The 16,392-nt window shown below is 36.7% G+C and overlaps 1 protein-coding gene across 8 annotated transcripts in view; it reads left to right on the top strand.

The window, feature by feature from the left end:
• Positions 1 to 16,392, top strand: part of NT5C2 (5'-nucleotidase, cytosolic II) — a 95,559-nt gene that overhangs the window by 17,907 nt on the left and 61,260 nt on the right. For 7 of the 8 annotated variants that reach the window (XM_040254329.1, XM_040254342.1, XM_040254338.1 and 4 more), the window contains exon 2: positions 4,550 to 4,674. In XM_040254329.1, the coding sequence (XP_040110263.1) occupies positions 4,574 to 4,674 (101 nt within the window). In that variant the 5' untranslated portion in view covers positions 4,550 to 4,573. Of the gene's footprint in view, positions 1 to 4,548; positions 4,675 to 16,392 lie in introns of those variants that run through there. The other variant, XM_040254347.1, reaches the window with a different exon arrangement.

Below are 16,392 nucleotides of genomic sequence, written 5' to 3'. Positions count from 1 at the left end.
CACAGTTTGTTGTGATCCACACAGTCAAAGGCTTTAGCAGTCAGTGAAACAGAAGTGGATGTTTTTCTGGAACTCCCTTGCTTTGTCCGTGATCCAACAAATGTTGGCAGTTTGATCCCTGGTTCCTCTGTCCCTTTGAAACCCACTTGTATATCTGAAAGTTCTCGGTTCACATGTTGCTGAAGCCTACCTTGAAAGACTCTGATGATAACCTTGCTAGCATGTGAAATGGGCTTCCCTGGTGCCTCAGTGATAAAGAATCCTCCTGCCAATGCAAGAGATGTGGGTTCGATCATTGGGTTGTGGAGATTCCTTGAAGAAGGAAATCGCAACCCACTCCAGTATCTTGCCTAGAAAATCCCACGGATAGAGGAGCCTGATGGGCTACAGCCCATGGGGTCGCAAAAGAGTTGTACAGATCTTAGCAACTAAACAATACTGCTGCTATGAACATCAGGGTGCATGTATCTTTTCAAATTACATAGTTTTCTCTGGATATGTGCCAGGAGTGGGATCACAGGATCTTATGGCAACTCTGTTTTTAGTTGTTTTTTTTTAAACCTCAGGCTAGAGGATGGACTTTCGTTCTTTAAATGAACCTTTTAATTAATTAATTTTTTTCATTTAAAGAAAGAAAGTCCATCCTCTACCCTGAGGTTTAAAAAAAAAAAAAAACTAAAAACAGAGGAATGTAAACTAGTGCAGCCAGGTTCAGTCCCTGGCTGGGGAGCTAAGATCCTATGCCACATGGCACAGCCAAAAAACTAATTAATTAAAAGGTTCATTTAAAGAAAGGTTGGAGTCCCAACCATTGGACTACCAGGGAATACTCTATTTTTAGTTTTTTAAGGCACCTCCATACTGTTTTCCATGCTGGCTGCACTAGTTTACATCCCTCCCAACAGTGTAGGATGGCTCCCTTTTCTCCACACCCTCTCCAACATTTGTTATTTATATACTTTTAAATGATGGCCATTCTGACTGGTATGGGGACTTTCATGCATTGGAGGAGGAAATGGCAACCCACTCCAGTATTCTTGCCTGGAGAATCCCCATGGACAGAGGAGCCTGGTGGACTATAGTCCTTAGGGTTGCAAAGAGTTGGAATGAAGCGACTTATCACACAGACTAATAACAACAACTTAGTGTCTGACTATTCTATCATTTGTATGTTTGTCAGTTAATTTTTCTCCTCATTATGTATCATATTTTCCTTTTTCTTAGAATGCTGCTGATTTTTTATTGGATGCCATACAATATACATTTTACTTTGTTCAGTTCAGTTCAGTTGCTCAGTCATGTCCGACTCTCCAACCCCATGAACTGTGGCACACCAGGCCTCCCTGTCCATCACCAACTCCTGGAGTCCACCCAAACCCATGTCCATAGAGGTGGTGATGCCATCCAGCAATCTCATCCTCTGTCGTCCCCTTCTTCTCCTGCCCTCAATCTTTCCCAGCATCAGGGTCTTTTCAAATGAGTCAGCTCTTTGCATCAGGTGGCCAAAGTATTGGAGTTTCAGCTTCAACATCAGTCCTTCCAGTGAAATGGACTGGTTGGATCTCCTTGCATTCCAAGGGACTCTCAAGAGTCTTCTCTAACACCACCGTTCAAAAGCATCAATTCTTCGGTTCTCAGCCTTCTTTATAGTCCAACTCTCACATCCATACATGACTACTGGAAAAACCATAGCCTTGACTAGACGGACCTTTGTTGACAAAGTAATGTCTTTGCTTTCTAATATGCTGTCTAGGTTGGTCATAACTTTCCTTCCAAGGAGTAAGCGTCTTTTAATTTCATGGCTGCAGTCACCATCTGCAGTGATTTTGGAGCCCAGAAAAATAAAAGTCAGCCACTGTTTCCCCATCTATTTGCCATGAAGTGATAGGACCGGATGCCATGATCTTAGTTTTCTGAATGTTGAAAAGCCAACTTTTTCACTCTCCTCTTTCACTTTCATCAAGAGGCTCTTTAGTTCCTCTTCATTTTCTGCCATAAAGGTGGTGTCATCTGCATATCTGAGATTATTCATATTTCTCCCGGCAATCTTGATTCCAGCTTGTGCTTCATCCAGCCCAGCGTTTCTCATGATGTACTCTGCATATAAGTTAAATAAGCAGGGTAATAATACACAGCCTTGATGTACTCCTTTTCCTATTTGGAACCAGTCTGTTGTTCCATGTCCAGTTCTAACTGTTGCTTCCTGACCTGCATATAGGTTTCTCAAGAGACAAGTCAGGTGGTCTGGTATTCCCATCTCCTTCAGAATTTTCCGGTTTATTCTGATCCACACAGTCAAAGGCTTTGGAATAGAGGAGTCTTAAAATGTAGTTTTAAACTAGTTTTTAAAACTAGTTTTTAACTAGAGTCTTTTCTTTTTGGCCACACCTATGGTATGCAGAATCCTAGTTCCCCAACCAGGGATCAGACCTGTGAACCCTGCAGTGGAAGCATAGAGTCTTAACCACTGGACTGCCAAGGAAGTCCCTTGACTAGTACTAGCCAGTATCACAGTTACCTAACTAGTATTAGCCAGTACCACAGTTACCTAAAGAGTTTGGAAATTTTGATTACTTCAGAAACATTACAGACCTAAATATATATCCAAAAGAATTGAAAACTAGTACTCAAGTAAATGCATTGTTCATACGTGTTCATAGCAGTATTGTTCACAGTAGCTAAAAGGTGGAAAGAGTCCAAATGTCTATTGATGGATGGATGGATAAACAAATTGTGATACATACAAACGGTGGAATATTTCTTATTCATCCATAAAAAGGAATGAAGTTTCTGAAACATGGTACAACATGGATGAATCTAGAAAACATGCTAAGTGAAGGAAGCCAGACACAAAAACTCACGTGTTATATGATTCTGCTTATATGATATATCCAGAATAGATCAACCCAAAGAGAACTGGGATTGGTAGTGGCCAGGTGGTGGGGGACATGGGGGGAAACTGCTTACCAGGTAAGATTTAAAAAAAAAAATATTTATTTGGCTGCACCATGTCTTAGTTGTGGCATGTGGAATCTTATATCTTTGTTGTTTGTAGCATGTGGGATATCTAATTCCATGACCAGGGCTTGAACCCAGGCCCCCTGCATTGGGCATGAGGAGTCTTAGCCACTGGACCACTAGGGAATCCCTGAGTAAGGGGTTTTACTCTGGAGTGATAAAAATATTTTGAAACTCGGTAGAGGTGGTGGTTGAACTATACTATGAGCATACCAAATGCCGTTGACTTATTCACTATAAACTTTGTTTTGTTACGTGAATTTCGCTTCAATAAATTATTTTCAAAATCTACAAAGATGACTTATTTAAAAATTGACAGTGTAAACAGTGTTAGCATTTTCAAAATTGGGAATAAGTTAGAATGCAGATGTTTTCACAAATATTGGTACTTTGAAAGAAAGAAAGGTGAAAGTGAGGTCGCTCAGTCGTGTCTGACTCTTTGTGACCCCATGGACCATAGCCCCCAGGTTTCTCCATCCATGGGATTTTCCAGGCAAGAGTACTGGAGTGGGTTGCCATTTCCTTCTTCAGGGGATCTTCCCGACCCAGGGGTCAAACCCAGGTCTCCCGCTTTGCAGGCAGATGCTTTACCCTCTGAGCCACCAGGGAAGCCCTATTAGTACTTTAATAAAATGTTAATAAAGATTTAACTCTAAAAGGTTATTTTTCATCCTTATTTAAAACTATTTACAGATTAAAACTTCTGTAAATAGAAGCAAAACCTATAACAGGGCCTTTAGTTAAAATACAGTAGAGACATTTACCTGCTTACCTTGCTTTAAATGTTTATTCTAATGAGATTAAATCTTTTAGTTTATTTCTTCTTCTAGTTCAGTCTTTAATGCTATCTGGAAGATAATTTATTGCAGAAAAATATAAAAGCATAATCTAATTAGAAGTCAAATGCACGTGACTTATAGTTGTAGTACCATTGATTGAATTTACTGTTTATCAGAATTTAAAAATTTCTTACTTTATATATTTTGAACATATGTTAACTGAACATTATATATTTTCTCCAATCTTTGTGGCCTCAGCACCTTTTCTAGAATCTGGGATTAAAGTAAATTATTACTGACTATTATGCTTAATTATTTGAAAGTGATATATGTGATCTTTCTGGATAGAAATTACTATATGAAATTATTTTCCTAAATTTACATAGTTTAGAAGTGTTGATTTAATTTTCAGTTTATTTCCACATTCAATACATTTTGTTTTTTCAAATGCGTGTTTGTTTAGTCTGCGTTGAGTCTTAGCTGTGGCGCGCAGGCCCGGTAGGGCACTGTGTCGCCACTGCTGTGCACCTTGTTGCGCCCGCAGCATGTGGGGTCTCAGTCCCTGACCCAGGATTGAACCCACATTTCCTGCATTCGGAAGGCTGATCTTAACCACTGGACCAGCAGGGAAGTCCCTTAATATATTTAAATAGATAGTTTGCAATCTACAATTTTACTAATATTTTAAAAACCTGATATCAGTATATGGATGACAGTGTTAATATGCTAAATTACTGATTTTTCTTTTCTAGAATTGAGCGTACAGTTAAAACAAAATGACAACCTCCTGGAGTGATCGGTTACAGAATGCAGCAGATATGCCTGCTAACATGGATAAACATGCCCTGAAAAAGTATCGGCGAGAAGCCTATCATCGGTAAGTATTTGATCTATTTATTTTATTTATTCTTTTTAAATTTTTGGCTGCACTGGCTTTTCATTGCCATGCATCTGGGCTTTCTCTAGTTGCGGCAAGCAGGGGCTACTCTTCCTTGTCATTTGGTAGCATTTCTTGTGAAGCACAAGCTCAAGGGCTCTTGGGCTCAGTAGTAGGGGCGCATGGAACTAGTTGCTCTGTGGCATATAGGATCTTCCCAGACCAGAGATCGAACTTGTGTCCCCTGCATTGGCGGATTCCTAACCTCTGGCCCACCAGGGAAGTCCTATTTTATCAGCTTAATTCTCAAAACAGCTGTATACAGTGGGCATATAATATCTTCATTTTATAGATTATGAAATTAGTGTGCAGAGTGGTTAGGTAATTTACCCTAGATCACATAGCTAGTTCATGGTTCAAACTCAGTCCAAAGTCTAGACTTCTAATTGCCAGACTTTTAACCACATTGCTGTTGCTGCTTTAAAATAAATTTTTTTTTTTTTACTGCTTCTTATATTTACTTCTTACATCTTCTTATATCTACTAATAAAAGTCCTCAAGAGCAGAAAGTCTTCAGCTGCTAAAAGATTGTGTCTTAGTTATTGATAATACAATTCTTAATTATCATTTACCAGAAACTGATTATAATTTTTAAATAGAGTTTTAGAGTTGTGCCTACTGATTACTGTGTTAGACTTGAATGTAAATAATTCTGGATATTAACAGCATTTTCTTATATTAAGACTTTAAATTTTCCTTTAAATCATTTTTCCTTTAAAAGTTTAAAGTGTAAAGTATTCTGAGTTTATTTGCCACTTTTAATAGATTCAGTTAAATGGCTGTTTCTAAATTTTAATGGCTACCTGAACCTTAAGTAGCTGAGATACTTGGAAGTAGATATTGTAATTAGGAATCATTTGGTTTTAGACGGAAATTAGAAGTTTATACTTAGAGGACAGAAACATCTGGGCTGCACTAGAACCATCTCTGCTTCTGTCTTGGGAAAGCCAGAAATAAGTAGAAATGCTGGTTTACTGACAGTGATAAAAAAATTGCGTAGGAACTCTAGGAGATCTGTGACAGCTCACTTACTCATCTGTTCTGAGATGGTTAAATTAGTTTATACAGATAAGTTTTTGTAAAGCAGACGAAAGAATTATTCTGCTTCCATTCTTTCCTGTGTAAGAAAGCTAATTCAGATTAGGTAACATTTCAGTGGTTCAGTAAGCATTAATATTTTGAAGAAGATTGATACTGAATATTGAGTATTTTGAAAGTTAATTATTGTATCAGTAGTTGGCTTTTAAGTAGGTTGGTGATATTTTCCTGATAGTAGGTCACTAGATAGCATTTTTTTTCCAATTTGTTGTTTACATTATGAAAAAAAAATGTAAGAACAAATATTATGAGTACTATTTGTACTATAGAACAAAATTTTGGAAACTTAGAGAGTAAAAGATGAAAAATTAAAAACTTCCCAAAGCAAAAAAAACTATATATTTAAATCATTTAATTTATGATATACACAAGTTTTTATCACTTCAGGTGAAAACCGCACCTTCCTGCCAATTAGTGTCACATTCCTAGAAGGATGTAAAGGATGAACCTTGAACCTCACAGAATGTGCTGATTTTTGTATTCTTGAGTTTAAAACACGGGTACTGCCTTTTCCAAATTCCAAATCTTTCATTCTGGTTTTTCTGTTTGCTTGTTATGTTCGTTGAGAACACCAGTTACTTCTACATTCTTGATGTGGTTTAGACAAAGGGGTTTTAATGATCATCCAGAGTTTGTTGAACAGCTTCATGCAGTGTAAACTGACCTTTCTTATCAGTTTCATTGAATGCATATTTATATTTCACACAGTCCTGAGCTCAATATGACATAAATTAAACACATGAGCTGACAGCCCATCTGTCTTGGCAAGGTATAATCTTCAGTCCATCCCACTGTAGACAGTGTAACTTATTTTAGACCCCCATAAGTTTTCGGTTTTGATCACTTACTGGTACAAATCTATCAGAAAGAAAAATAAGCCATATTTATACTGGTAGTATACTTCAAGGAACCAAAACATTTATATTGAATATTTATACATAATTTTAATAACCAAGAAGAAAATGCACACAACTAATCTACTTTAAAAATGTAAGTGTCTAGGAATCATATATATTGTTTATTTATGATACAGTGAACCTAGAAACATAGTGAAGATGACAAAATACAAGCTTATAATGCTGCTCTGAAATTAGTTCTAAAGAATGGAAAAGCATTAAAGCAGTTGGAGTCAGAGTTGGAAGAGCTGAGTTCAAATTTTGTTGTGATCCTGGGGAGGCCAGTTAGCCCCTCTGGGTGGTGGTTTCTTTAGCTGTAAAATGATGAGATTAAAGATCTTTAATGCTTCTTCTAGCTTTAAAAATTTTATGTTCAGTAAATGTTTGTTGCTTTAAACTTACTAATGCTAGTTAATAATTGCCTAGTTGGGAGCTTATGATACATACTGCTTGTGAGTCTTTGGTTAACTGATCCACAAGTGAAAACAAGCTGAGCATTTACTGAATAAACTCCCAGTCACTGGCCCATCAGGTCCTGATTTCACCTTCATGAAATTCTCTGATGAATGTGTTTATATGAAGGAAACAAAAGTATTTCATAACAAATTGATTTGACTCTATTAATTGGTGTTGGAGAAGACTCTTGAGAGTCCCTTGGACTGCAAGGAGATCCAACCAGTCCATCCTAAAGGAGATCAGTCCTGGGTGTTCATTGGAGGGACTGATGTTGAAGCTGAAACTCCAGTACTTTGGCCACCTCATTCGAAAAGCTGACACATTTGAAAAGACCCTGATGCTGGGAAAGATTGAGGGCAGGAGGAGAAGAGAACGACAGAGGATGAGATTGTTGGATGGCATCACCGACTCGATGGACATGGGTTTGGGTGGACTCTGGGAATTGGTGATGCACAGGGAGGCCTGGCGTGCTGCAGTTCATGGGGTCGCGAAAAGTTGGACACGACTGAGCGACTGAACTGAACTGAATTCCCATCAAGATAGGAAGACTCAAAATTAGTTAGTGGGTACCAGTGATCCTCTGCAGCAGTGAGACATGTTGCTTGATGTGTGTGGGAATTAAACTGTAAAACAGAGTGTTTAAGTGTGTGTGTAAAAATAAAAGGCATAACATATGCATTTGGATATGGGCTTCCCTGGTAGCTCAGAGGGTAAAGCATATGCCTGCAATGTGGGAGACCTGGGTTCGATCCCTGAGTTGGGAAGATCCCCTGGAGAAAGAAATGGCAACCCACTCCAGTATTCTACCCTGGAAAATCCCATGGACTGAGGAGCCTGGTAGGCTACAGACTACTGGGTTGCAAAGAGTCGCACACGACTGAGTGACTTCACTTTGACTTTCTATGCATTTGGAAGAAATAAAATCTAGAGAGAGGTGTTTTGTACTCTCTATTCAGTTTTTTGTGTAGTCTATATTCATAAAATATACATTTGGTTATGATGTAACATCACTGAAAACAGGGGCTTAGAATTATGTAGTGAAGAGAGGTCATCTAGGAAACACCAAGCATCCTGATTGTATTTAATATGTCACAGCCTGAGAGCACTTCTGACTCATTTGGAATGATAACCTCCTGGAAGATGTTTGATAGGCTCTGACACCTAATGTACTTCATATAGTAGAATAATAGGAAAAATAGAAAAAGCATCCTGAATGGTTTGAATTTTTAGATCATTTAAAACTTTTTCCCCCTTTTTTCTCTTTTAGTGAAGCCGCTCAGTCGTGTCCGACTGTTTGCAACCCCATGGACTGTAGCCTACCAGGCTCCTCCATCCGTGGGATTTTCCAGGCGAGAGTACTGGAGTGGGTTGCCATTTCCTTCTCCAGGGGATCTTCCCAACCCAGGGATTGAACCTTGATCTCCCGAATTGCAGGCAGACACTTTAACCTCTGAGCTACCCGAGGTTAGCCAGAGGTTATACCCTTAGTAAAGTATACATGACCTAAAATTTGTCATCTTAACTGTTTTTAAGTATACAGTTTAGTTGTATTGAGTATATACACATTGTTAGGTAGTCATCACCACTGCCCATCCCCACAACTCTTTTCATTTTGTAAAATTAAAACCTTATACCTATTGAGCAGTAACTTTCCAGTCTCCCCTCACTCCAGCCCTTGGCAACCAGTCACCATTATCTTTCTGTCTTGACGTTTTTGACCACCCTAAGTACCTCTTGTAAATAGAATCATCCAGTGTTTGTGTTTTGTGACTGGCTTATTTCACTTAGCATGATGTCAACAAGATTCATCTATGTTGTAGCATATTCTAGAATTTCCTTTTAATAGAGAGAATTTGGTTTTTGAACTCTTGCAAGTATTTGCTTTTGTTAATTAAAATTTTTAAACAGAAAGCATTGAAAAGAAATTTAGTTTTTTAGTTGTCAATGTATAGAGTATTCTATTTCAGGGCTTTATATTAAAGACATTTATTGGAGTTGGTAATTTATCATTGGTTAAAACAGGCAAGCTATGATGATCATTTATCATAATTGTACATTGTATGTGATGCTTCAGAATTCCCTTTTGGAAGAAGCTAAATATTTTTAATTAAGTAAATAAATACCTAACTTCCAACTTTTTTTCTTGCTTAATATTAGTCTTCTAAATTTCAATATGGAAATGATGTTTATGTGTCATTATTAAGAAACTGGCCTTTAGAATGTATGACGTGTTCTTTCATTTCCTTATTATGATTGTTGAGTTGTCTATGCTGGGGTTAATCATCAGGCCAAACCCTTCAATTGGAATATGTTTCTGTATATGGTCAGAAGACAGGCTGAGCTGTTCAGATCTTATTGTGGCTTGGAGGAGACAGGTTAAACAATTACCTTTTGAATAGTACCCTGTTGGATATCTAGAATTTGATAATAATGAGTACCGATCACAGTTTGTGTCCACCAAATCCAGGAATGAAACTATTAGAATTTTCATTTGCTCTTCCTGTTGACAGTACCCAGGATGCTGAAGTCAGGTATTTGGTTTTATCCTTTTAAAGTTTCAATGATTACAGTACAAATGAATTTTTGTAAGTGAATTTGCTCTTGAACATAGCTTGTGAATTCATCAGTTGTTTTTATCTTGTCTAACTGAAATTAGATAAGTAACTGGGCTTGTGAATTTTTGGTTATTCAAACTTTTGTCTTATTCTTGAAAGACATTCTAGTCACTTTGTCTTTAAAGTTCTTTGTATAGTTGTCTGAAATTATTTTTTAATTGAAATTTTGGCCTTTATATCAGTATTTACTTAGATCTGTTGAATAATAGTTTATTTTTCAGTCAACATAAGTTTATTGTAGATGTCTAAGGAATAAAAAGAATTTAATTTTGTACCTAGTGCTTAGCACATTAATAGAATTAGAGATGTTAATGATGTTTTAACCTCAGATTAAAAACAAGTGTCAGATTTTATGCAGAAAAGGTAAGTGAAGTTTAATTTTTTCTTCAGTTACTTAAAGATATCCATGAATGTCATTCAGCTTTTTGTATTATCAAAATGATACCATTTTGTATCATCCCCAACCATGTTAGGAATGTGCTTTTAGGGAATAGGGAATGCCAATTAAAACCACATTGTATATACATATTACAGTGGCTAAAATAAAAAATACTGGCAGACCAAATGTTGATAAGAATGTGGAGCATTTAGAAGTCTGTTTGTTTCATTGTTGGTAGAAAGGCAAAATGCTCCAGCTACTCTGCAGAACAGTTTGGTAGTTTCTTATACAGTTAGATAACACTTATCTATCATTACTTAACATTTTGTATCATTTTGAGTTAACCTGCCATTTTAGTATAGTTTCTAATAGTCAAGTGGATAAATTGTTAAAATTTCAGTAGCATATTATAGATTGAAAGTCAAATGGAAATACAGGTCCTCAGAAATGCCAAGAAGCCATCCTTAAATAATGTACAGATGTCCTGTCAGAATAAGAAGAAGGAGGTAGAGCATCAGAACTATATTAATTTTTTTGTTATTGTATCATTCTACTGCTTTGGTTAGGGTTTCATATTTCTAAGGAATGACAAATGAGGACTCGGGGACTGGTAAGATTTTGAAACATTTGAGTGAAGGAATACTATTCAGCGGTAACAAGGAATGAACTATTGATGCACACAACTTTAATGCAGCTCAAGAAAACTATGCTGAGTTAATAAAGCAAATCTCACAAAGTTACTTACTGTATGACTCCATAGCATGCCTGAAATGGTAAAATTATGGAGATTGGGGAAAGAGTAGTGGTTGCCAGGTGTTAAGGATTGGCTTGGGTGGAGGGAGATGGGTGTAGCTATAAGAAGTACCACAAGGAATCCTTGTCATGGAACTGTTTTGTATCTTGACTCTAGTGGTGATCACATGAATCCACACAGACACAAATGAGTGCATGTAAAACTGGTGAAATTTGAATAAGGTTGGTGAATTGTATCAATATCAGTTTCCTGGTTGTGATATTGTATTATATTTATGCAAGATGTTCCCATTGGGGATGAAGAGTATAGGAATCTCTCTGTATTATTTCTTACTGTTGCATGTGAATCTATAGTTATCTCAACATAACAAGTTTAATTTATAAAATTCTCTCAGTGACATAACTTCTTGTATCATGGGTATTGTGTGTTCTAGATACAATTTCTCTTTAAAACATGCAGTAATGCTACTTTATGGAATACAAATTCTCTAAACTTCATTGTTCAAAAGAAGATGCTAGATCCTAAATCATTCTGAGTTTCTCTGCCACCGTTCCCTCTGTGCTTTTTCCCCAAACAAAAAGTAAAATAAAAAAAAAGGAAAGTCATGGTGATTATGGCAGTGGCAAGGAAGAGAAAGAACAAAAGATAGCAAATCTTTGATTTAATGAAACCCTGTAGTAAGAAACTTTGGCTGAGGAAATGTTATTCATATTTAGATAGTCTATTTCACCTTCAAGGATTCTTTTGTGTGTGTGTGTATACATATGTTTTCTGTAACATCTTACAAGAAAACTTGAATGAACTTTTTGGCCAAACCAATATATTTATAAATTAATATTTGGTCATGCCATGCGGCTTGATTATCCCAGTTCCCTGATCAGGGATTGCCCAGCAGTGAAAGCCAGAACCCTAACCACGAGGCCACCAGGGAACTCCCTCAAGGATTCTTTTGGATATGGGCTTCTTTTATTCAGCATAATGTCTAAGAGATTCAGCCATGTTTTTGTGTGTATCAGTAATTTGTTCTTTTTTTATTACTATCTGGCATTCTGTTGTATCATTATACCACAATTTGTTTATTCATTTGGACCTTTCCACTTTTTTCAGTTTTTAGCTACCAACTTAGAAAGTATTTGTAAATCACACATCTGATTAAGGACTTGTATTCAGAATATATGAAGAACTTTTAAAATTCAACAATATAAAAACAACTCAAGAAATGGGCAAAAGACCGACACGTCACTGCAGAGGACATGTGGATGGCATAAAAGGACATTCGTAACACCACCAACCATGTTAGGAATGTGCTTTTAGGGGATAGGGAGTGCCAATTAAAACCACATTGTACACACCTATTACAATGGCTAAAATAAAAATGCTGGCAGTACCAAATGTTGATAAGAATGTGGAGCATTCAGAATTCTGTTTCATTGTTGGTAGAAAGGCAAAATGCTCCAGCTACTCTGCAGAACAGTTTGGTAGTTTCTTATACAGTTAGAGACACTTAGCTAATGACCCAGAGATCTTACTCCTAGATACTTGTACTAGATAAATGAAGACTTTATGCTCATACAAAAAAACTGTGCATGAATAATGTGTAGAGTATATTAGTCTGTTGTTATTCCGTGACTGAGTCATGTCTGACTCTTTGCAACCCCATGGACTGCAGCATGCCAGGCTTCCCTGTCCTTCACTGTCTCCTGGAATTTGCTCAAGCTCATGTCCATTGAGTCGGCAGTGCTATCTAACCATTTCATCCTCTGTCGCCTGCTTCTTTTTCCTTCAATCTTCCCAGTATCAGGGCCTTTCCCAGTGAGTCAGCTCTTCGCATCAGCCAGCCAAAGTATTGGAGCCTCATTTTCAGTCTGTTCAGTGAATATTAAGGGTTGATTTCCTTTAGGATTGACTGGTTTTGCCTCAAACAGGAGACAACCCAAATATCCTTTACTGAGTGAATGCCTAAATAAAATGCAGTACATCCACACAATGAAATATAACTCAGGAAGAAGGAACCACGCTATCGATAAGACACAGCACCTTAACCCTCAAAGACAATCCTGGGTCAAAGAAGCCGGTCTTAAGAAGTTTCATACTGTATAATTCTGTTTATACGGTACTCTCAAGGACAAAACTATAGTGATGGATGGGCTTCCCAGTGGCTCAGTGGTAAAGAATCTGCCTGCAGTGCAGGAGACACAGGTTCAATCCCTGGGTCAGGAAGATCCCCTTGAGGAGGGCATAGCAACCCACTGTAGTGTTCCTGCGTGGCGAATCCCATGGATGGTGGAGCCTGGCAGACTACAGTCCGTGGGGTCGCAGAGAGTCGGATACAGGTGAAGTGGCTGAGCACACTTAGTGATGGAGAACTGATAAGTGGATTCTTGGAGTTGTCAGAGGAGGAGCAGTGTGACTACAGGAGGAAAGCAGGAGAGTTTTGGGGGTTTGGAACCGTTTTGATTCCAGATTGTGATGGTTGTTATACCAGTCTGTAAATGTATTAAAATTCATAGACATGGCACACCCCAAAAGTTTGATTTTACTGTATTTAAATTTTGTAAAAATAAAAGAATAGCAAGGAGTAGTATTCTGGGCCAATGCTTAAAGCATACGTTTAGCTTTAGTACAGAGGAAAAATAGACTTCGTAAGTGGTTACTCTCATTTTCAGTTTTACCTGCAATGTGTGAAAGCAGTGTAACCAACATTTTAATATCAATCTCTTGAATAATATGTCTAATTTAAAAGTAATTTTGTTGGTTATGTAGTGACATATCAGTTTGGTTTTAATTTGTATTTTTCTGGTGAATTATTAGGTTGAACACCTTTTTCATATGTTAACTAGCCATTTGGATACTGTCTTGTGACTTACAGTCATTTGCTAATTGAGTTGTCTCTTTTTATTGATTTGTCTTAATACAGATTAAAAAAAACATTTATTGAGATTAATTCATAGAACATAAGATAGTAATATACAATTCAGTATATTAGTATATTGGGAGTTGTGTAAACATCTCCATTGTCTAATTGCAGGACATTTTCATCCCCCTCACAAGAAAGTCTACACATGTTAATAGACTTTCCTCCTCATTCTCTTCTCTCTCCAGTCCCTGTCAGTTTCTGACCTACTTTGTCTCTATAGAATTGCCTATTCTGGAGATTTCATATAAATGGAATCATAAAATATGTGGCTCTTTTTCTTTTTCATGTGGTGTTTTCAGAATTCATCCATACTTTAGCGTGAGTCAATGCTTAATTCCTTTAATGGCTGAATAATATTGCATTGTATGAATATACCACATTTTGTTTATATATTCACCTGTTGCTTAATACTTGGATTGTTTCTACATTTGGCTGGTATGAATAATGCTACTGCAAACATTCGTGTGTACATCTTGTGTGGATATGTTTTCAGTGTTGGGGTTATATATATAGCAGTGGAATTTGCTGAGTCATACGGTAACTTTCGATTTAATTTATTGAAGAATCATCAAACTTTTGCCATGCAAATGCATCTTTTTACATTCCCTTCAGCAATGCATGTGGCTTCCAATTTCTCTACATTCTCAAAATAACACTTACTATTGTCAGTGGGTTTTTAAAAATCACTGTATCCACCCTAGTGTTTCTGTGGTGGTACCGTGGTTTTGATTTGCATTTCCCTTATGATTGATGGCGTTAAGCATCTTTTATGCTCTTACTGACCATTTATACAACTTCTTTCAGGAAATACCTCTTCAGATCCTTTGACCATTTCTTAACTGAGTTTGTCTTTTTATTGTTGGCTTGTATAAGTTCTTCATTTTTCTAGATACTAAACCTTTGTCTGATATATGATCTTCAGATATTTTTTCTCATTCTGTGAGTTGTGTTTTCACTTTCTTGGTAGTGTCGTTTGAAGGTAGTGTTTTCACTTTCTTGGTAGTGTCGTTTGAAGGTAGTGTTTTCACTTTCTTGGTAGTGTCGATGAAGTTCAATCTGTATATGATTTCTGTTTCTCATGCTTTTGTTTTCATGTTTAAGAAATCATTGCTAATCTACGGACAAAGATTTATACCTGTATTTTCTTCTGAGAGTTATATAATTTTATGTTTAGGTTTTGTATACATTTTGAGTTAACTTTGTATATGGTGCAAGGTGAGGGTTTAAATTCCTTCTTTTGCATGTGAATATCCAGTTGTCTTAGTTCTGTTTGCTGAAAAAGAGTTCTGTTTCCAATACTCTTCCAATTGTTAAATTAGGAAGAAAGGTTGCAGTCTTTAACGATTAAGTATGATGGTGGCTGTAGGTTTTTCACAGCTGCCCTTTATCAGTTTGAGGCAGTTCCTTTCTGATCTTAGTTTGAGATTCCTTTCTATTCCTAGTTTGCAGAACCAAGGAAATAGAGGGTTGACTGCAGAGTTATATGTGGATTGTGTGGGCTTTGGTGCCCCTAACACTCTTCTTGTTCAAGGGTCAACTATATTATATATAATAGTAACATGGTTTCAAAAATCAAAACTATGCAAAAAGACTGTCAGAAATGTCATTCCCACTAATGTTCCTCCCCAAATTGGTAGGTAATAAACTTTGGATTTCTTTTTATTTATCATGCTTGGGAGTCATTGGAGTTCTTTATTCTGTGCTTGCCTTTATGGTTAATAAATTTTCAGCTGTTATCTTTTCATGTGTTGTCTTTGCTCTGTTCTCTTTGGAGAAAGAACTCTGATAAGTGTATGTTAGACTTTGGCACTGTTTTCCTCCCTTCTCATATCCTTTCTTTTGTAGTTTTCATCCTTTTTTGTCTGTGTGTTACATTCTGGAATGTTTTTCCTGACCTACCTTCCAGTTCACTAGTTCTGTTTTTAGTTGGGTCTGACTTGAATCTGTTCATTACATTTTTTAATTAATTTTTAGTTTCTTTAGCATTTCATTTTGGAGTCTTTTTTCAAACTTTTTTTTATTATTTCCAGATATATATTAAACATTTAAATATTTTTTCATAAAAGAAGTCCCTTTCTTAGGTTTTTAAAAAAATTAGGTTTATTTTGTTGAGGAGCATGGGCTCAGGAGTTGTGGCACACAGGCTTAATTGCTCCATAGCATGTGGAATCTTCCTGGACCAGGGATCAAACCCATGTCCTCCCACATTGGCAGGCAGATTCTTATCCACTGTACCACCTGGAAAGTCCCTCAGACATTTAAATCTTAATGAATTTTCGTTTAAGAATCAAAACGATCTGTAGTACATTCCTATCTCTGTTTCCAACCACTTCCCTTTTCAAAGCTTTTTAAAAATAATTGTTACTATTCTCATTAGGAAGTCAAACCATCTGTGAGTGTGACTACCATAAATCCAAGAAATAGAGAGTAATAACAGTTATCAATCACAAATTTTAATCTTGTAATTATTTTTAAAAAGTGCTTGAAATTATTTAGGTAATACATAACTAAATTCTTATTGTGCAGTATTCAGGAATTCAGAA

Source organism: Oryx dammah, unplaced genomic scaffold (genome assembly GCF_014754425.2).
Source record: "Oryx dammah isolate SB20612 unplaced genomic scaffold, SCBI_Odam_1.1 HiC_scaffold_14, whole genome shotgun sequence".
Lineage (NCBI taxonomy): Eukaryota > Metazoa > Chordata > Mammalia > Artiodactyla > Bovidae > Oryx > Oryx dammah.
This window is presented reverse-complemented; position numbering and strand designations above follow the sequence as displayed.